Source organism: Nanorana parkeri, unplaced genomic scaffold (assembly GCF_000935625.1).
Source record: "Nanorana parkeri isolate BGI_ZX_2015 unplaced genomic scaffold, ASM93562v1 scaffold578, whole genome shotgun sequence".
NCBI classification, from domain to species: domain Eukaryota; kingdom Metazoa; phylum Chordata; class Amphibia; order Anura; family Dicroglossidae; genus Nanorana; species Nanorana parkeri.
Window position 1 is genome coordinate 494,759 of NW_017306846.1, and position 22,512 is coordinate 517,270.

The window sequence follows — 22,512 nt, forward strand, 5'->3', positions numbered from 1 at the left end:
CCCTCCAGCTGTGTTGGAACTACAAATCCCATGAGGCATTGCAAGAGTCTCACAGCCACAGACATGACTCCCGGAGATGCAAGCATCATGGGATTTGTAGTTTCACCACAGCTGGAGGGCCGGAGTTTGGCTACCCCTGCCATAGAAAGACCAGGGACAGACTGAGCTAGCACTCATAACATACAATGCTTCTAGATCTTTAACCCTTTGTTAGTGAGAGGAAACTTTGTCCCCATAGAAAGACCAGGGACATACTGAGCTTCCCCTCATTAACATACAATGCTCCTTGATCTTTAACCCTTTGTTAGTGAGAGGAAACACTGTCTGTCCCCATAGAAAGACCAGGGACATACTGAGCTTCCCCTCATTACCACACAATGCTCCTAGATCTTTAACCCTTTGTTAGGATGGACATTATAGTTTACAACTTATGATTAGATCCTCCAGCATAGTACAGACAGGGTTAATTATGTTAATAACCTGCCCAGCCCCCCCCCCCCCCCCTATTCATTCCAGAGCAAATCTCAGTACATAGCATAACATTTCTTTTAGAATAGAGCATGTTTTGTGCAAGCAGCAATTTAAAAAAATGTTTTAGGTTCTGCTGGGTGGATGAGAATCGTAATAAATATAAAATAGATGTTCTCCCAATTTGGTTGCAAAAGTGGAAATATACTTTAAATGAGGAAATGATCACAATGTGCAGGTATAATAAAGGTGTCTATAGTAACTGTATGAAAAGGTTGACTGGTAGGAGGGTCTGGCAGGGTGCTGTATATATATTCCTGAAAACACCACAGCACTCAGCTTCAGTACTTACTCAAGACCCCTCAGCCCTGATGCAGGAAGTGGGCTGGCTTTGGAAAGGGTTATGTAAATATCAAAATGCCTTTATGGCTGGATGTCAGCCTGGAGGAGTGGGTGTTCCTAGGCAGCGGACCATCCAAGGTAACACCCACAGGTGATGGAGAGCCTCTACGATTGAAAGAATTGATACCCAGTGAATGAAAGGGGTGGGCCAAGGACACTCAGGCTTGGAGAGAAAGGTTTACAGTGGGGCAAAAAAGTATTTAGTCAGCCACCAATTGTGCAAGTTCTCCCACTTAAAAAGATGAGAGAAGAAGTAGGCAACCTCAGCCATCTAGCAGCTGTGGAACTACAAGTCCCATGAGGAATGGCAAGACCCTGGCAGCCACAGGTGAGGTCTAGATGATGCTGGGAGATCCTTCAGCCAGAAAATGAGACAGGAGCCTGTACAACTGGCTACATTCACGCTATTGTGTGAATGTGCGTTTAGGGATTCCTGTGGCAGGAACCTCCGAAATTCTGAGGCAGGAATCCCAAATATGCCGTTTAGAAGCAGCAGCTGCCACCCATTCAAGTTAATGGTCGGGTGACAGCGCCTGCATTTGAAAGAGGCAGTATGTGATTACATGCGGTAGAAATAGTTGAATATCCCTAGATGCATCGATCATGCGTCCAGTGACACTGATCTACGACATACGATTACATGCAGAGTGTCGGCAGACTGCTGCTTTCAAATGGGGCTGCTGTCAGCCGATCATTAACCTAAACGGGTGACAGCAGCCGCTTCTAAAGGGCATATTTGGGATCCTGCGGCAAGGATTCAAAGGTTCCTGCTGCAGGAATCCCTAAACGCACATTCACACCTAGTGTAACAAAGGACCCTTTCAGAGTGATTGAACTGCCCTCAAGCGTGTGTGAACGCAGGAAAGAGCGTGTTAAAGTGCATAGGTGTGAATGAGTCTGGAATCACTGCTAGTCGTGCTGTGTCTGACCCTCCCCATGTGACAACTATGTCATGCAAGAAAATGGCTGCTCTTTTATTTCCACATGTGTACGACTACCCCATCAATTATAATTGTTTATCACAGAGGAGGAGCTTGTTTTCCAGGAATTATAATTGGATCATATTATTAGATTAGTGTTAATAGTAATTCCTGTTTATTTCTGTACTGGTGTAGATGTTGTTTAGATATGAAATCAAGAAATTGAAAATTGAAAATAAAAAAAAATATTTAATTAAAATTGGATTTATTAAGCTCTTACCAAGGCACAGCAGTTACTACACATTTATTAACAAAACATTTTTTCTTAGATGTTTCATTAGTTTTACTTCCAGGCACTTGTGGTTTCCTGCAGGGACTGACCAAGCTGCATATAAAATAAAGGCACAGTACAGTACAGGGTCTATTTATAAACATTCTGCAGGGCCATTTGCTCTGTGAATATCTGTGAACATTCATTCTGTGTGAATAGATGCAAAAATGAATTCCAAAAGAATCCCTCCACACTCCTTACTGGTATATACCTTATAGTGGGTGCTGTAGTGATTGCGCATGGCGTCACCACAAATCCAAGTAGTATGCCTGATGAAGGGACCCTGAGTGGCCCTGAAACGTTGCAATGTGACAAGATCACTTTGTATCAATAAAAGGATCACGTCTTGAAGAACTGACCTTGCTGTGCTGGTGATACATTGTACTACTTAGATGCAAAAATGAACGTCCTTAGTATATATTTTCAGCTCAAATGTAATGTAATACCACATTATGGCCACTAGATGGAGCTGCAGAGCATTGGAAATAAAGACGTTACAGTACATTCAACCTAAAAAGGAAATATAGCAAGAATGTTTGTTTTTGCCTCTATTCACACAGAATGAGCATTCACAGGAAGTCGAAGGATGAAAAGGCTCTGCAAATTGTTTATAAATAGGTCAGGTCTTTAGATCAGCGTCCTCCAGATGTCTGTATTCATAATTTGGACTGGTTGCTTTGTAAATATGGCTTCAAGTATTTCTCAAACACCGGGCTCACCTGTGGAAAATAAAGCAGAGAAATCCAAAAAATTGAGAACAAAGTAGAGTTGATCATTAGCTTCCATTGCAAAAAACATAAAAGAGGACGTTCATGGCTAAGTGACCATAGAGTTCTGTGCGTATTGCTACACTATATTACCAAAAGTATTGGGACGCCCCTCCAAATCATTGGATTCAGGTGTTCCATGAAATGTCCTTGCTACTAAATATTCCGCGGTCAACTGTTAGTGGTATTATAACAAAGTGGAAGCAACTGGGAACAATAGCAACTCGGCCGCGAAGTGGTAGGCCATGTAAAATGACAGAGCGGGGTCAGCGCATGCTGAAGCGCACAGTGTGCAGAAGTCACCAATTGTCTGCAAAGCCAATAGCTACAGACCTCCAAACTTCGTGTGGCCTTCAGATTGGCACAACAACAGTGCGTAGAGAACTTCATGGAATGGGTTTCCATGGCCGAGCAGCTGCATCCAAGCCTTACATCAAGTGCAATGCAAAGCGTTGGATGCAGTGGTGTAAGGTGGTGTAAAGCACGCCACCACTGGACTCTAGAGAAGTGGAGACGTGTTCTCTGGAGTGACCAATCACGCTTCTCTGGCAATCTGATGGACGTGTCTGACTGCATTGTGCCAAGTGTAACGTTTGGTGGAGGGGGGATTCTGGTGTAGGGTTGTTTTTCTGGGGTTGGGCTTGGCCCCTTAGTTCCAGTGAAGGGAACTCTTAAGGCATCAGCATACCAAGATATTTTGGACAATGTCAACTTTGTGGGAGGAGTTTGGGGATGGCCCTTCCTGTTCCAACATGACTGCGCACCAGTGCATAAAGCAAGGTCCATAAAGACATGGATGGGGGAGTTTGGGGTGGAGGAACTTGACTGGCCTGCACATGTAGATCTCAACCCGATAGAACACCTTTGGGATGAATTAGAACGGAGACTGCGATCCAGGCCTTCTCCTCCAACATCAGTACCTGACTTCACACATACGCTTCTGGAAGAATGGTCAAACATTCCCATAGACACACTCCTAAACCTTGTGGACGCCTTCCCAGAAGAGTTGAAGCTGTTATAGCGGCAAAGGGCGGGCCAACTCAATTTTGGACCCTACGAACTAAGACTGGGATGCCATTAGAGTTCATGTGCGTGTAAAGGCCGGCGTCCCAATACTTTTAGCAATATAGTGTATGTATGCTCATTGGGCTCAGAAAAGTGGGTTGAATGACGCTAGGCATCATTTAACCCAGGAGAGGACCAGCAATGGATTGCAGTGTCATGTCTGGGGGGGACAATGCCAGGGTGTAGGGGAGTATTGCAGCCAAAGCTGCTTTTTTATTTAAAATCAGATGGGGAATCTTATCAAATTTTCAAAAATCACAATTCGATTTCTTCTATAGGACTTCCTGACATCTGCAGTTGTAGTGCTTCCTAAATATCAATTGAACTGGCTTGACCGATCATTACTTCATGCCTAACCTCCATAGAGTGGTCATATGCGAAGTGAATGTAGATTAAAAAGTACAGGAGATGGTGCTAATATCAAGATTCTGATATATTCTAGTAATACACTACAAAGGAGTTTGGCATATAATCAGGGCAGCCATCAGGGGGGTATGACCGATACTCATGTAAGGGGCCCGGACAGCCTGGGGGGCCCGTCCATGAGTATCAGCCGACGGTGAAGAGCGAGGAGGCGGACGGGCCCCTGCAGCGGCGGCGGAGGCCTGGCCCTAGCAGTGCAGGGCCCTAGCATTGCCGCTCCAGCGGCTTTGAGACAAGTTGGGGCCCCATCAGCGAAGCTGCTCGTGACGTCACTTCCGGCCAGTCCGGCGGCAGAGGAGGCCTGGTGTGCAGGTAAGAGGAGCTAGGAAGGAGGGAGGGAGGGGGATGCAGCCCTGACCAGCCCACCTTAGAACCTCTTCAGAGCCCACTATAGACAGTCTCAGATGGGCTGTGCAGCATCTATGGTGTGCTCTGCAGGGTCACTCTCAGGTGAGTCCAGTGCATCACTAAGCCCTGCGTCCAGCGGGTCACTCAGCCCTGCGTCCAGCGGGTCACTCAGCCCTGCGTCCAGCGGGTCACTCAGCCCTGCGTCCAGCGGGTCACTCAGCCCTGCGTCCAGCGGGTCGCTATTCCCAGAGTCCATCGGGTCGCTAAGCACTGAGCCAAATTCATATACTCTTCTGCATGGTATATAAATGTATTGCTGGGATTTGTAGTCCACCTACTGCCAGTGCCATTGTGCATTAGAGTGTAAGCTCCTCTGTACTAGACTGATGTGACTGTCTCAGTGTTCTCTGTACAGCACTGCGGTATACAGGTGAAACTCGAATAATTAGAATATCGTGCAAAAGTAATTGCAGTAAGTGCTGCAAAAGGGGCCCAAACCAAGTACTGAGTACATATGCATGCTTGTACTTTTCAGAGGTCCAATATTGTTCTATGTACAATCCTTGTTTTATTGATTGCATGTAATAATCTACTTTTTTGAGGTTGTGGATTTGGGGTTCTTGGGGTTTTCATGAGCTGTAAGCCATAATCATCACAATTATGACAAATCACGGCTTGAACTATCTTGCTTTGCATGTAATGAGTCTATCTCATATATTAGTTTCACCTTTTAAGTTGCATTAGTGAAATAAATGAACTTTACACGATATTCTAATTATTCGAGTTTCACCTGTATGTCAGAGCTATATAAATGTATAATAACAGTGTGACTGGCTCAGTGTGGTGGCGGTGCGGTGGGGGGGCCCAGCCTAAAGCCGTGTAAGGGGCCCCAAAATTTCTGATGGCTGCCCTGCATATAATCTTCGAGTGATGAAGTCTTTAGAATATAAAGACTTCATAACTTAGGCATTTACTGCCACACTCCTCTGTAGTAGTTTATTACTTGCACCAACATTGCAGGTACACTTTATACCTACCTTTTTGATGTCGGGATTTCTCTGAGACCATTCAAGCAGATTGTGATATACATTCCCATCATAGGTCCCAAGAGCAGAAATCAACTGTTGATCTGAGTAGTCAAAAGCATCGACCAACAAAACGGCATCTTTGCTGGAAAACAAACACCGTCATAGTAAGATTACACTACTGTACATGGGATGCAGTGGGGATCAAGACGGCCAATGGGGAAACACAGAACCCTGTGAGGGCAAGAGGATGTGTGAGTTAGAGATCTACAGTGAATGGCTGGTTGAGGATACTAAGGCGGGCAATCCCTTTCATCCTCTGAGAGAGAAAAACCTGCTATCTTTACTTATCACTTTACACCAGACTATGGTATGTGTTTTCCCCCATTTTGGTGTTTTCCTCAAATCAAGTTATTATATTATTATTATACAGGATTTATATAGCGACAACAGTTTGCACAGCGCTTTACAATATATGGAGGACATTACAATTAGGCCTGATTCACACGAGAAAAAGCTGGCACGTACAGCTCCATGCTGCGTGCACGGCCGTATCGGGCAGCTCCCGGGAAGGACAGGTGCTGCGTGTGATTAGTACGCAGTCCGTGTCATTCTCTATGGGAGTACTCGGCCATACGCCGCCCTGCGCTCACCGCTCTGCACCTCCGTGTGGGTGTCCGTACTCGTATACTGCCAGGATGGATCCTGTCTGCGTCCGAGCCGGGACACCCGCACGGACCTGCACTTGAGGTGAGCGTAGGGCGGCGTACAGCCACATACTCCATTAGAGAAGGACACGGGCTGCGCACTAATCACACGCAGCACCTGTCCTTCCTGGGAGCTGTCGATACGGCCGTGCACGCAGCATGGAACTGTACGTGCCAGCTTTTTCTCGTGTGAATGAGGCCTTACAATACAAGTCAAGACAAAATGGTAAGAGAGGGCCCTGCCCGTGGGAGCTTACCAGAGTTCCCCATTTGTGACATTCAGGCTGTTCTTGCTGTCCCCAGAAGTGTGGACCTTATAGTATAGATTGCCTCCATCTCTTCCTAAAGAATTGTATGCAAAGCGCATTGAAGATTGGGCCACTCATCTTTTCATATGATGAACTTTGACATATTTGTACACCATTTCTTTCCAAGTGCATAGTCGAGTGGCTTTGGGAGGTAGCTTGAATGGACTATTTTTGTGCATTGTGCATGTGTATGATGAAGCACATAATCTTGGGGCATCTGCTTTTATTGTACAGTTTCTAATATTTGTATGTATATAAACAGTGGTATGTGTTATGACATTTTGTAAGTGGATGTGTATTGGCACCTTTAAAGCCCCAGTGTATTTAACTATGTATAACAGTAGGGGTGAGGAGCCGTATCTCTCGCTGGCTCGTTATACAACATTGGGTATAGTTACTTTTGATGGCAATCCACAGCAGATAATACGTTTCATTGTCACTCACCGGAGCTCTGCTAGGAGGCCAAGGTAAGCTGTAGTGGCCAGTTCCAGTTGTTTCCCTGACAAGTAGCCATGTTGCAGGAAGTCACCGGCACTTGTAAATATTCCGTGCAAAGCGTACAGGTCACAAAGGCGCTTGAGGACGGTTTTAATTTCAGGTTGAGTTGACAGAGTGCTCACAGCAGAGGTGAAAGTCTTCACAGTTAAGTAATGTATGTGGGCCTGAAAGACAATTCACCATGTTTCATGAATCAAAAGAACACACCAAGATCTTGTAGATACATTTTATTCTCACTGAGAGCTCCTACCATTAAAATCAGCACTTTATTGGATCCAGTAAGGAAGACGTCAACATTGGAGAGCACTATTGTTATTTTGGAAAAAAAAACACAACTCTTTCTTGCTACGAATAAAAAACAATAAAAAACACAACTACTTTATGTAGCTGTGCCTACTTTATGTAGCTGTAACCTAAAGCCTAGACATGGTTTTTGGCTAATAAGAACATTGTGGGTGTTTTATGTCATAAGAGGTTAAAAAAAAGTGTTGTCAGTTACGCAGGCCCTGACCAGTTAACCTGCCGCAAGACAGGAGGGTCAGTTCGGCACAACTATTGTCAGCAGAGAGCAGAGCCGGCAATGAAAATTATGGCAATAATCCATGCAATAGGTTCAATTTACAAAGATTGTACACGAGGATGAGGATATGTTTTTAAAGAAGAACTGTGGGCAAATTAAATCCTAACCCTTGCAGTGGGTGCAAGTGCTCGTTTTGTCTAGAAAGCTAAAATAACAAAAATATACTCACCCGAATCGCAATCCTGACTGGCTCCTGGATCGGTCCCTTCCATCTTCGCTCCCCCTCTGCTCCAGCGGGCTAAAGGCCCTGTGAGTCATCATGTCCTATACAGTATATTTATCGATCGGAGGAGGAGCCAGACTGAAGGGACCAGTCTAGGAGCCAAACAGGATCGTGGTTCAGATGAGTATATCTTTGTTATATTGAGCCCCCCCAAAAAACAAGCAGTTAACCCTTGCAGTGCAGGGGGTAGCCCCACTGCAAGAGTTAAGAATGTATTTGCCCAGAGTTCTTCTTTAAGCCATGTGACAAATCTTGTTGAACTTCGCTGAAAACAACTGTCCCTTTTTTTGAAATATGCATCCACATCTTGGTGTGTTAGCTGTGTGAATTGAGCCTAATGTGAGCTAATGGGGGTGATTTACTAACCTAAACATACGCACGCACTAGGTGCGTGTGATTTTTACACAGCAAAACGTATTTATCAACCAAAAAGTCTCTAAAAGCATATTTCCACTAATGCCATATATGGAAAAATCATGCACATGATGCATATATAATGCTGCTTCACAGTTTAGACAAAAATGGTTAGCTCATGCATTTACATTCCTGCATGTATCAACGCAAGCAACACAATGTAGAGCTAATTTACACAACATCACCTTGCAATTCATGCAGGGCTTTGCACAACACACCTGCTGGGTGTGTACACACTACATAGGTGTCTAGATTCCACCAATAGATCATGCTGGGAGGGAACACACTACAGAGGTGTATACTTGTTTGTGGCGTGTTTATAAGGTTAGTAAATCAACCCCAATGTCTTACATATGATGGGCAAACTAAAATAGTAGATACTAACTATTGATGCCTTCACAAGCTCCACGGACGTGTTGTTCCATGCCTCATATTGCTCCGTTCCAGACTGTACTAAACGGTGCAGTTTGTTTGCTGCAGAAGCAATAAGTCTGGAAAAGAAAATGTTATATTATTAATTTATTATAATATACACTGGCACGCTCATTCAATTTGCCACTGCAAACAGCAACAGTGATGTGCAAACACATTGCAACCAATCAGATCTCAAGTTAATTAAGCCACAACTTTTTTTTTTCATTTTTGGATAGCGAGGGAGGGCTATAACCCCTATCAGCTTATTTTGCCATCTGTGTCCCATCCCTTTACTTCCTGTCAGGGAGTGAGAGGAAATCGCTCCAAAGAGAGTGAAATCCCTGGTGGTCAGCAGGGTCACTCCTTTTGGCTAAGATCAAGTGTAGTGTCTGTTCTTATCAGTTTTCAGAGGGGAACAGCGTGGACTGTCCTTGGGGAGGACGGTCGCTTAGCACTGTTTTGAAGTGAAGGTGGGTGTTTGAGGCGGCTCCTTTTGGAGATGGGGGGAGCTTCCTTATCACTAATGCCTCCTGATGGGGACAGGTGCTGCACCTCTGGTCTGGCCGGAGGGTTGGGAGGCGCAGAAGCCTGCGGTACTGTGCCCCCTGGGAATGGCGTCTCAGGGTGTGAAAAATCACTTGGGTTTGGGACCCCACTTGATTCACCAGGTCACGGTCACTCAAGTTTTATCTGCACCACGCCTCTTGGGCAGGCCTTCGGGCTAGTCCGGGCAATTTTTATACTTTGGTCTGGACGGCCTCCCCTGCCTCCTCCCACTCGGAGGTCTCTCTTCGGGAGAGCCCCCACCTAGTACTCGGTGGACCTGTTTCGGCAGGTCCATGAGGAGAGGGTCCCGCCGCCCTTCGGGTAAGTGGACCTAAGTCGCCCTTTCCCCTGTCAGGAGACTTCGCCCCGGGGGATTCAGCAAATCATGGCCCTTCCTCATCAGAGGAGGACCAAAGCACTCTTGTGCAAATGTTTGTTTTTAGTGTGTAGTGATTTCACTACTTTTTTGTTCACAGGGGATGTTTGTTTTCGATGCACGCTCCACGGGCTTAAAAAAAAAAAAAAAAAAAAAAGGAACAAGTGTCCCCATCGGAAGGTTTCTCATCTCTCTGTTCTGATGACAACCCACATTTTTGGATTTACTCTCCCCTTCACTTTCAGTAATAACGATCAACACGACAAATAAAGCTTGAATCTCAATAGTGGGAACACAGACAGAAATGAAAACCTTACTGGTGTTCTAATTCCTCTCCACTCTATCCAAAACTAAAAACAAAAAGGTTTTGGCTTCAGTTGCACTTTAAATACAAACTGGCCACACATGTTACAATTCGACTGTACAGTCTCCTTCAGATTTGTCTACAGTTCTGTAGCACGACACCATGCCTGACTCATTACAGGTTCATTGTATAATTACACTTGCCATTGTTTAAAGCCACTTGTATGTGGTGATCTCCTCCAATCACTGTCCATCTGTTGGAAATTTGGACATTCTATGGACAGTGAATGGAGGAGATCAATGCATAGAAGTGGATTTAAACAACAGTATGATGGTGCTGACAAGTGTAGGAATTTACTATGCCCGTCAACTTTTTTTGTCTGGAGATATCTTTTCAGTCACAGAATTATTTGGCTCTTCACGTTATCAGATATTAGAAATTATAGATTAGATTCTATAGTAGGTTTTATTAGAAACCCAGCATTGAAGGGCTCCCAAGCAAACCGGCATACTGACAGTTGAGATGCCAGAAAAAAAGACATTAAAAAACAAGATCATTAATCTAACCGATTTGAAGCTTTCAGGGCTTCCTATGTGGTAATGAAAAATGTTTCCCTTTCATCTGCCTCAACAGCAAGGCAAGAACCCTGATATATTTAGGTTTTCTTCCTTTGACAGCAATACTATGCAGCTCTGTAGTGTGAAAAGGACTAAAGAAATAGAAATACTGTAGTATTTTTTTCCATCAAAGGTTTATTGAAGAACAATTACGATTGTTACACTTACAGAAGAAACAGCGTAAAACCTATATGGATACATAATTGGGGAAAAGCCAGTCAACCTACAAGTTACAAAAGCAACTTGGGAGTAAGGCAGGCAAGGCAATGTGGGCCGTATCCAATCTTTTATCTATTCCTGCCTGGTCCAGGGGTCTGGACATGGACCGATCGCCGACCTGGGCTTGGTTATGGCCGGCCAAAAGTGGTAAAAAGTTGGCATTGTAGTAAAGAGCTTTGAAGATAGTAGAATATACCTTAGCCCATTTACTGACCTGTATGCTCTGCTTTCATAGGCCTTCATATACACATCAGGATTTAGGAAGTCCAAGTGTGTGTTTGCCTGGCATCCACTGGAGAGCCGGGTAGACAGATAAGATGTAGTTTGAGGTAATGGCTTCCCTGACTGGGCAGCAGCAAAACACTTAATTAAAAACCTAACAAGTAATAAAAAAAGATGGACGTTACACAGACAGTTCATTTACAAGCTGGTTTAAAAAAAAAAAAAAAAGTTTATGAACATCCAATAATTAATATGTGAAAGTCTCTGAGTTATTCACAATCAAGCTGAAAAGTATTGGGGGTCATAAATATAGCTGACCTGATGTTTAGTAATGACAATCTACAAACAGATACTTCTAGATAATTATTTTTATTCTTTGCATACCTTATTTTTCTTATGACCGTGGTCATTTTAACTAAGGGCAGGTTACTAGATCTCCCTTTACTTCCTGGAACTCTGGCACATGCGACTAGGACATGTGACCATGCACATCCTCACAGGGGAGGAAAAGGCCTTTCCCTGAGATCTCATGACATTACAGATGAGATTTCCCAGCAATACTCTGCTGATGTAATCTTCCCAGGATGCAACGCTTAGGCACGGATTACATAATTTATGCCAAAGTGGACCAGGAAGTGGAAAAAAAGAAATTGTAAGTAAAATAAAAATATGTTTGTTTAGCTAATGAATGTAAGGTGATTTAATATCAGCATGTAGAGCAGTATGTTGATGTGATTTTTAGTCAAAGAGGGTAAAGGTCCACTTTAACCCCTCCCCTTTTTTATTCTTACTTTAGACTTATTCTTGAAACTGGCTTTGGGGATCCCCTACCCAAATGCCAGGTTCTGTTTATCGCAGGTTAATAGGATTATTTCCCCCAGGAAATTACTACCGCATGTTTGTAGCAGATGGGTAGCATTGTACATACTTGGGTCCTGGCGGAGATGTGAGGGCATATGGATATACTAATGTCTCTACTTTTTCTAAAAGTGGATAGAGAAGCCCTCCGCACACCTTGCAGCAGTCCAGGCCTATGTAGAAGATGGTGCTCGTAGTGATAACCACGGATGGTGCGGTGCAGACACAGAGTAGAAACAAAAATCACCAGCACTCAGCGATATCATTAAACATGTCCATTTAATTGGACAAAACGTCAAAGTAACAAAAGCCAATGTTTCGGGACCGCACGGGGTCCCTTCCTCAGGGCAGAGGGCTTTTGCCCTGAGGAAGGGACCCTGTGCGGTCCCAAAACGTTGGCCTTTGTTACTGCGACGTTTTGTCCAATTTAATGGACATGTTTAATGATATCGCTGAGTGCTGGTGATTTTTGTTTCTACTCTACTTTTTCTAACTTTACATGTGATCATGGGAGTGCACAGCCTATTGCATTAGGGTGTGCAAACAAAAGTACAAACACACGTGTGTTTGTGTGCATATATGTATCAACCACCATGGGAGGGAGCTGCAGAGTGTTGGCCTGTGGCTTGCTGGCATCTGTAGTCCCCCATCATCTGCCAGAGACACATGTTCAGAGCAAAGCCTGGCCGCTGTTCCACCTTCACTGAAGACACAGTCAAAGTCTAGTCCCTTGCTTGGAGAACCCAACACTGCATTCTTCAACTCAAGTTTAGTGCTGCAACCTACCAGAAACTCCTGCTGGCTGAGGTCCTCTGAAGCAGAGCTCAGTGTGGTCAGTGCACGAAGTTCTATTAAACACGGCATTTCTTTAGCCATGTATGTTCCTGCACATGCCTTGCAGCCTCTGGAAGGAGCAGGCTTCTGACCAGAGCACAGCTCTTGGTGTTGCACTCGGGGTGATTATGGTGTGCCCAGGCATATATGTACATACAGTATATGTATATGTGTCATCAGTGAAGGTGAGACTGTCATCAGTGAAGGTAATTACATAGGCACACGCCTATGTAATTGCTGGTGATATAATTGCTTTATCTGAAACATGCTGGTCATAAAATATGTGCTAACACATTGTTTATTGCTGCTGCGCTAGCTAGCTCATACTTTTATCCTGCAATTGTTTATTTGAAAATGAATAAAAAGTTAGTGAAAGAAAAATAAATTGAATAATATTTTAGATAAATACATATGTGCATTCATTGGACTCTTAATATCTTCCTGGAGCTCAGCTTTAAAGTTACTGGTGTTTTGGGTTTATTACTCTGTAAAAAATATTCTTAATCTGTATTGCAGCATTGATTGTCCGCTTCAGACCCTTAAATAGTAGTACCTTGCAACTTGTAGGTGTAGGACGGTGTTCTCCCCTTCATAAGTACACGAAGCCACAACCCTGGTGTATAGTGTTGGCAGTCCACTGTACAGAGAATACCCGTGACCCCCACAGGCTTTGCGGCACACCTCCACACCATTGGAGCAAATCTCTGTAGCAAACGCTTTAATTCCTGAAGTGATAGCGTGGAGCTGGAATGGAATGTAAGCAAAACATAAAGCAACAGCTCACTTTAGGCCTTCCATCTGTCACTTATCCGAAAGCAGTTTATCAATATAATTTGCAATAGAAGGTAATATTGCAGCATGGCCATTAAAGAAATAACTTTTTCTGGTTTACCTGAGGCATAAAGTGGTGGAATGTAATTTATAACACTTTTATTTGCAATGGATATATGTTTGCGAGTCATTTAAATATATTCTATGTAATAATAAAGTAATACAGAAAGTACTATGGGGGGGAATTTATGAACACTGGAGCAGACAAAATCTGGAGCAGATTTGCACTGCAACCAATCAGCTTCTCTGTCTCAGATCTTACCTGAGCAAACTGAAGGGAGATGCTGATTTGTTGCCAGTCTGCTCCAGTTTTCATAACCCCCCCCCATGTACATATGCATTCATGCTCTAATTAGGAAATATAACATGGAAGGATAAAAATCACAAATATACTTAATATTTATTATAATAGTATCCCAGATTATATATATAAATTCTCACGCTCTTTATTTCTAGATATGGACCATATTAAAATTCCAGAGCTGTGTATTTACACGATTTAGCCACATAGACAACATTACTTTTGTAAATATTATTTTTAATACTGTGGCTCTCTAGCCAAAAATATTTAAAGCAGTATTAAACTCTTTTCTCTCACTTCCTGGAGAGAAAGCAGGAAGTGAGATGACATCTTTTGAAATAGAGAAACATCTGTAACATTGGCATTTTTCAAACATCTTTTTTTTTTTTGAGGGGATATCCAAAAGGTAATAAGGCAATGGGTAATTAAACTGGCCAGCATGTACAGAAGCCGGCTGATCCATTCAAATATTATTCTAATGTTATAAAAACAAGCTGATAAAAGTTTACATGCTGTAGAGATCTATGAAAGAACAGTTCAGTTACTTGAATCAATAACAGTAGCAGCAAAAGTAGACTAATGTTGACATAAACTCTTTCAGTTATTAGAGAATGTTTATCTCCAACTACAAATAAGTACATCTTAGATACAACATCCCAAAGCTACATTGTGGCACATGAACGGGCAGGCACTTTGTGAGCTCAGCATATCATTAAAAGAGAACTATGGGGTAACCTTTTTATCCCGTAGTTCTATTTAGGTACACGGGAGGATATATACTAACCTCCTCCCGTGACCCAAAGCTCCGTATATATATATATATATATATGGAGAGTGCCGCAGCCGAGATCCACCCAGCTGGCTGATTGACAGCGGGCTCTGCCTATCTAGAGGCAGAGCCATCTGTGCCCGCCCTTCACCCATCCGTTCTTTCACTCAGCGCTGGATGATCGGAGAGGGGAATCCCTGCAGGGAGCAGGGAATGAGAGTCACGGCTCTCTGCAGGGAGACGTTTGGGAAGTGAGCGAGCGACGGTATGTGTTCACTCACTTCCCGATCTGTAGAGCCGACGTGTGACAGTTTCAATGTCACACGTCGGCTCTAACTATGAAGATGAGTGTAAATCACTCACCCCATAATTCTCCTTTAATGTATGTCCGTGAACAAGTGACACAAGCACTGCAGTTTAAAATTTAACTCAGAGCACAACAATTTACTCTTAAATAGCCACAAAGGTTTTTGTGTGTGTCAAATGCCTTTGAAAACCCAAATCTTACCTTCTAAAATGAGCTATTACATCATCACTGTACTGTACATAGCCTGTGCAGAGAGCAGTGGGAGGGACCCTGCAGACTCCACCCACTACAGGCTGAGTGGGGGGAAACAGGACCAGTAACCCTCTACAAGGAGAGAGAGCAGCAGTGACCAGTCTTAATTACAGGAAGCTCCTGCACAGAGGCAAAGTTTTATGCTGGATTACTGCACAGATCCGGATACATCAAAGCCAGCCATGATTTAAGTAAGAATGCTACTTGGATTTAGACAAGATTTTGCTTATCCTGGAGTTTAGCTTTCAGAACAGAATTACCATATAGTTACCTCGGCAAGAGAGCTAAAATTCTCCACCCTGATCTCTTTGAAGACCTTGTTGTAAACTGCAGCCACGTATGTGGCCATAAAATGAATGGAATAACAAGTTGCCAGGAGAGGCAGCAGCTTTTGTTGCTGGGTTTGGTAATCAAGGATCTTAGCTTCTTGGGCCCTATAAAATAAAAAACCAAGTTGGTTAAAAATGTTTCAAATGTTAAACCTAAAATACATCAATGTATTTATTAACTGTGTGATTTGTTTGTCCTATGAAGTGCTGGGTATCTGCTCGGTATAACAATGCAAAAGGATGTCCCCTCTCCATCCGACGCTGAGCCTCCATCACCTGGAGTGTGGGTGCATGCTATAGGAGCTGTCCATGCTCCAACACAGAAGAAAAAAAGCTGCACACCATAGTCCACCCGAGAATTGGTTTATATTCTACAAGGCTGAACATGTCCAGGCAGACTTCTTCCCCCAGGATCACCTATATCTCTGCGATTAAGCCCTATAGGGGTGAAACGTGTTAGACGGGCAGCCGCTAAGAGGAGTGTCTCAGTGCGCTGGACATGTTCTGCCTTGTGGATTAAAAATCGATTATCGGTTGGACTATGGTGTGTGGCTTTTTTTCTTCTGTGTCTGCTTGGTATGTTGGTTCATTGGCAGAAGAACTCTAATAGGTACTGAAAACCCATAGGAATATAAATTAAAGGAGAACTATGGGGAGAGTGAAATATAAGCATCCCAATAGTTAGAGCCGATGAGTGACACTGCAGCTGCTGCACGTCAGCTCTAAAGATCGAGAACTGAGCGATCACAAACCGGTTGATCACTCAGCTCACGGCTTCCCCCTCCAGAGAGCAGTGACTTTCAGTCCCCGCAGGGATTCCCCCCTCTCAAATTTCTCCAGTGACTGGAGGGACAGACAGGGAAAGGGGCGGGCACAGCTGGCTCTAGAGAGGCAGAGCCAACTGTCAATCAGGCAGCGTAGTGGATCCTGACATTATTGACGGGATCTTTCCCATTAGTAAATGTCCTTTTGTGACCCTAAAAGTTTGGCCATAAATCTATTTTAAGCCTCCACACCTTCTGAGCTCTAATTATAGCCTGACACTAAAAACTTGTGTATCTAAACACAAGACCAAAAATTGAATATTTTGCAGCTTAATAGTCCTTAGATGAGGTGCCTGCATTAGTTTTCATTTTTAAGGCTTTTTTTTACCTTTCACTTAGTGGTTCTGGCAGCAACATTTCCTGCCCTAGGGTGACAACACTCACTCATTGTACTGAATCTATCTAGGAGCAGTAATGTCACTCTAGGACAAGGAGGAGCTGATTTGTAATGTATTTGCACAGCTGTGTGAATGATGTCCGCAGCCCATTATTGCCACTAGATGGAGCTGAAGAACATAGGAATTTCCTGTGACGTCAATGTGCTGCGAGCATCGTTTGCACAGCGTTATGCTGTGCAAATGCATTATAAATCTGCCCCAAAGTGCTTTAGGAACCGAAACATCTCCTTGTATCCATAACAATGGGGGGGGGGGGGGGGGGGGCTTCTTTGTAGTCCACAAAGAGAACAAATAATGTGTTGCAGTCCTGTTGAATGTAGTTCCTGTAAGCAGCATGGTACATACCTGGGCTTTAACTCTGACTGACGTCTGACTGCAGAATACCTCACAGCGATAGTACATGCTTTCTTCAGGGAATCCACGACTTCGTTACCAATCATGGAAACCCGTACTGAAATCATGGTGAAGTAATTTATCTGGTCTGAACCACGTTTCACATAGGAGCCATCGGGCAGAACCTGTCATGGAGAGATTCAATGAGTATTGTATACTACGACTTTAGTATTATTCAAAAATATATAAAACTGAACTTGAGGCAAAAAGCTAAATACAACGATGAAGTAAATATATGGCAGTTGTTCTACCTGCCAAAGGATTTGTATTTTTCTAGTCCTATGATTTACACAGCTCTACCTAGCAAGGTTGGGGGGAATAATGCAAAAAAATAGGGGAACACAAAGGAGTTACGCTAAAACGATATATATATATATATATATATACCAATCTCCAGGGTTTTAAAAAACTGCTCAAAAACGGATGATCCCCTAAATACAGAAATCCCTTGAATGGAGCTGGTTGAGTAAACAGGTAAGACCTATTATTTATGTCTTACCTGTTTACTCAACCAGCTCCGTTCAAGGGATTTCTGTATTTAGGGGATCATCCGTTTTTGAGCAAGGTTGGGGGGCCTAGTCTTTGCTGCTTTTTTACTTCCAGGTTTCCCACCTCACGATGTGAAGGGAGAGTGAAAGTAGAAGCAGCAGATTGATGAGCTCAATGTTATCAGCATTTTCCTTGCACTGTAGCATACCTGATTGGCTCCTTGTGCTGTTTCTCACTCCCCCTCTCTGAGCTCTGCTGTGCAAACTGTATGGTAGACTGATACCAGGTCAAATTCAGTGCTTGCATTTAAAAAAATGTTTCATGGTTTATGAATGATTATAGAGCTGCACTCATTTTTTCTTTTTATAGTTGCCTGGAGTTCAGGTACAAACAGGCATTGTTTACCCACTCCAACAAAATTTTTTTTTTACAGGTACACAGACGATATTCATTCCAGGACCTAATGCCTTCACATACTATTTGTAACCATCCCATGTATTTAGGGCCAGATGAAGAGCTGAGGATTTCGGTGGCCCATTTTGTCGACAGTCACCAAGGACCTTTTCCTCCTGTCCGGGCTGTGATTTGTAGTCTTCTCTACAGCTTGAAGTCAGTGGTGGGGCGCCAAGGCCTGGCTGTGAGCCTGGTAGATCTGACTCCAAGTTGTAGAGAGACAAATCTCAGTAATATATTTTACAGCAATGCAGAATACCACTAACTATAGAGGACTACAAATACCAGCAATACACTGTAAAGCACTGCAGAATAATACCATCAGCTACAGAGGACTACAAATCCCAGCAATACATTATACAGCAATGGAGAATAGTATGAAGCTACATACTCTGTGTTACTCTGCTTTCACGGCCTGATGTCTCTCCAGGTTCCCACGAGGGCTGTGCAGAGTTTTAGGGGGGCTGTGTAGGCTCTCAAGAGTCTGTTCAGGCTCTAAGGTAGCCAATGCAGGCTCTCAGGGGGCCAGTGCGGGCTCTCTGGTGGTCCGTGCAGGCCCTCTGGTGGTCCGTGCTGGCTCTCTGGCGTTCCGTGCGGGCTCTCTGGCGGTCAGTGCGGGCTCTCTGGCGGTCATGCAGGCTTTCACCGGGTGTGCAAAGATGCACTGGCAGCTGCTGCCGCAGCAGTTGCGGCTCTCTATTCAGGAGAATGCCGCTCGCTGGTGCCTCTCGGGGCCCTAGTGATGAGCGAGCAGCAGTCTCATATGCCTGAATAGAGGGCCACCACTGCCTGATTGCGGCCGGCCCAGATTGCCATCGGGCATACCAAGGCGATCGGGGTCGGCCGGGCCTATGTGCAGGGGCAAAAACAAAAAATAGTTTAAATGGAGTGAAGTCCCTAGCAAAATAGGATCTATTGGCAACATTTCCTCTAAATATATCAGTGCTACGGATAAAATTATTGACACTTTCAGTACCTCAGAGAACCTGCTTAGCATGTTTTCCTTTGGGATACGAATGTTTCTCATCATGAGATATCCATTGTCAACTTGGTCAAAGGACATCTTGGGCCCAATGTCACCAACAGTTATTCCTGAAAGGAGATGACAATGGATTTGGAATACATATACATTTTGATACATAGCACAGAGGACCTAATTAATCAACGTGACTGAAATAAAAATTGTTTGTGGTGCTCAGAAGTCACCAGACTTAAACCTACACTAGAACCAAGCAGTTTAAGAGTGAAAGTCTTTTTGGGGTCCACGTGCATATAAATACAGCACTTAGACACTGATAACTGGGTACTGATGCCCACGCTGGGCCTCATGCATACATGTGTTTATAGAAAAATTGTTCTAGTTTACCCTAGGATGTACTAATATCATAAAAGGGGAAATCTGCTGTACTTTTAGAGGAAAAACAAATCTTGAAGTGACTCTGTTAAACACTTAAAAAATTGCACACATATCTGCAGCAGCTTTCATAATTTTCCAGCCTAAAATAGGGTATATGGGTATAAGGTAATGTATAGGACTGTGATGAATGTATAGGAATGTATATAACTGCGATGGGCTGTTTCCCTGGCCTGTAGAAATGTGTGAAAGGTGAGAAGGAGCAAGGAGCCTTCGTCATTAGCAGCAAGTATCAACATTTGCCTGATTAGAACAGCCAGTAGAGGGGCAAATGAAAGCTGCTGCATGTGTCTTTATCACACTTTTTTTATCCTAAGTCACTTTAGGACATTTTAAAAAATTAGTCCCGCCATGCAATTAAAGGAAAAATAGAGGTCATTTTATAAAGGAGAAAGAATATTGATATCCGCTCTCTGTTATACTCCGCTATGTTACATACACTCAGACCCTTATTTTGCAGCCCATTTCTAAAATGCAGACAGTGCTGAGGAGCCCGCAGAGCCTATCACATTAAACCTATGATGTTCTCTAGGTTTAATGTGATTGGAGGAGAGCAAGTCATGTGACTGGGCTCTCCTCCTGGCTTTTTTTCCTATTCATTTTAATTGCATTCTGACAGTTTTGGACTCACAAAGGCAGAGGGGCACAATGCACACTTTTCAGTGCTTTTTAAATGAGCAGTCATTTTTCATTTTAATCAGTGGTATGGTCATGATACAGCCACCCTGCTGCTTTTTTAAATGGACCCTATAGTAACTCCGAATCTGAAGATATGGATTGTTACCTGGGAGTGGAGAATGGTCCTTTAGACTCCGGACAGGCACGATGAAAGGATGCATTCCATATTTCTTTCCCATACTATGTAATTGGGCCAGGACAAGAGCATGAGTGCAGGTCTTTCCTACTGTGCAAGTGAAAGAACACATATTAGCATTATGTAACATAGCATGGGGCACGGGGCCACAGCGAGTACTACTATTTTTTCTTTATTACAACCAGTTTTTCGTGTACATATTATCTATGGTGAGGATCATCCATGTATTAGACATACTGTATACCTGCAGCATGTAACACATATCTGTCAATATGCATTTTCACATGTTTTCCTGTTATATGTTCTTGTTGTATGTATAGGGAAATTTGAATAAAATGTTTAACAAAACTGAGACCCTCGTTACTATATAAAAATATTTGACTCTCCTATTTTCCTTAGTTAATTACTGAGGAAAATTGTATAATTTCCTTTTTCAACCCTGGTAGATGCCAAACGCCATTGTGCTCCATTCTGATTTGTGATGTGTATCACCTGTGTTACCCATCCCACACCTTAGGCATACCCCCCAACTTTTACAGATAGGACAAAGGGACGCCATTAAGCACAGAATATTAGGCAAATATGCCCAGAGGTGTATCTACAACAAATTGTGCCCCGCTCAGCTCTTAGGAACCTGGGACACCCTGGCTGGCGTCCTGCCAGCATACACATCTCTGTGCCCACTCCGGTTGCTAACAGCTGGGCGCGGAGATGTGTATGGCCCTTACACATCTCCCCGCTGGTCTCTCAGCAACCCGGGATGCTCTGGCCGGCTTCCTGCGCAGCTCCTGGCAACTAGTGATGTCACTGGTTGCCAGGATCTGGGCGGGACACAGGCCAGAGCATCCCTGGTTGCTAAGAGGCCAGGTGGGAGATGTGTATGGGAGAGGGGTGGGAAGAGAAAATAAGACATCGGTCTTCGTTGGGGTGGCACCCAGGGCATGTGCCATACCCTGGATACGCCACTAGCCATGCCCCTTTCATAACCTGGATCTTGACCAGTTAAACCCAATTATGCTTCTTTTCACCACTACGTTTTCTTCATATTAGTGTTTGAAGTCCAGTAAGAACAATATCCTGAAGGTTGATGAAAGACTGAGAGCGATAAATTGCATATTTATTTGTCTGTATGTACATCAGACAGAAAAGAGGGTCATTTTAGAAACAAAGAGTGACAAAGGGATTTGCTTCACAAATGAGTGACAGTTGGGAGCAAGGTCTTAGTAATCGCTAAATTGGTAAAAAACATGCAGTAAAGAAAAATACCCCTGAGAGTAAACCATGCAGGTAGCCATTTTGTACATTTCATATTCAGACTTTTGGCTCACAAAGAGATGTTAGTGTTCCTCCTGCCTTGGTTAAGTACTAAACCCTAAAACTCATAAGTCACCAAGAGCAGCACAACTGTTTAAAGGGTATACTTACAGTCTCCTGGCCACCATTTTGTTGCTGTAATGTTTGGAGTGTCAACGATAAATTCCTGTGTTTTGGGGTCGAAGGTGGCAGTTGTTTCCAAGCCTCGAAGATAAGTGCCTGAAACAAATCAACAAGCTAGGTGAATGGACTTAGATCTTTAGCCTTTAGCACATATACTTGCTGATGTTTTCTGTGTTTAATCAAGTTATCTGATAAAATACACATGCTGCGTAACCTGTACAAACCTTAATAACTGTCTAGTCTATGGCAGAAAATCAAAAGTTGAAGTTTACAAAGTGGCATTTACAATCAACCACTGACAAGATCCCTGACTGACCCGACTGTCCAAGTTCACCTACTATGGCCACTGCAAAGAGGTCTTCTCTTGTTTTTCATTCCTTTACGCCACTGAGCCAACTATGGATCCACTGATTCAAAGCACAGATGCAGTTGAATATTATAGAACCATTTAATTCAAAGAGCAAACAGGGGCATAAAGGAATAATGTGCATGACTCCATTTATTATCCTAGAATGAGGAATCAACCCCTTGTTTTTTGGCTTGCGAAGGAAGCGATGGCATGCAAACAGCTTTCATTTTTACCAGTTGTGGACTTTCTGTGTGCTATGTACATCCAAAATATCTACAGACCC

General features: G+C 43.5%; 1 protein-coding gene across 2 annotated transcripts in view; it reads right to left on the reverse strand.

The window, feature by feature from the left end:
• Positions 1–2,108: 2,108 nt before the first annotated feature.
• ACOX2 (acyl-CoA oxidase 2) overlaps positions 2,109–22,512 on the reverse strand; it is a 32,823-nt gene continuing 12,419 nt past the window's right edge. Inside the window, exons 4-15 of one of the 2 annotated variants that reach the window (XM_018562449.1) lie at positions 21,869–21,976; positions 20,414–20,533; positions 19,192–19,307; positions 17,226–17,398; positions 15,601–15,763; positions 13,423–13,613; positions 11,170–11,331; positions 8,865–8,970; positions 7,209–7,426; positions 5,762–5,894; positions 2,734–2,840; positions 2,109–2,202 (exon numbers count right to left, since the gene is read on the reverse strand). In XM_018562449.1, the coding sequence (XP_018417951.1) occupies positions 2,778–2,840; positions 5,762–5,894; positions 7,209–7,426; positions 8,865–8,970; positions 11,170–11,331; positions 13,423–13,613; positions 15,601–15,763; positions 17,226–17,398; positions 19,192–19,307; positions 20,414–20,533; positions 21,869–21,976 (1,553 nt within the window). In that variant the 3' untranslated portion in view covers positions 2,109–2,202; positions 2,734–2,777. Of the gene's footprint in view, positions 2,203–2,713; positions 2,841–5,761; positions 5,895–7,208; positions 7,427–8,864; positions 8,971–11,169; positions 11,332–13,422; positions 13,614–15,600; positions 15,764–17,225; positions 17,399–19,191; positions 19,308–20,413; positions 20,534–21,868; positions 21,977–22,512 lie in introns of those variants that run through there. The other variant, XM_018562447.1, reaches the window with a different exon arrangement.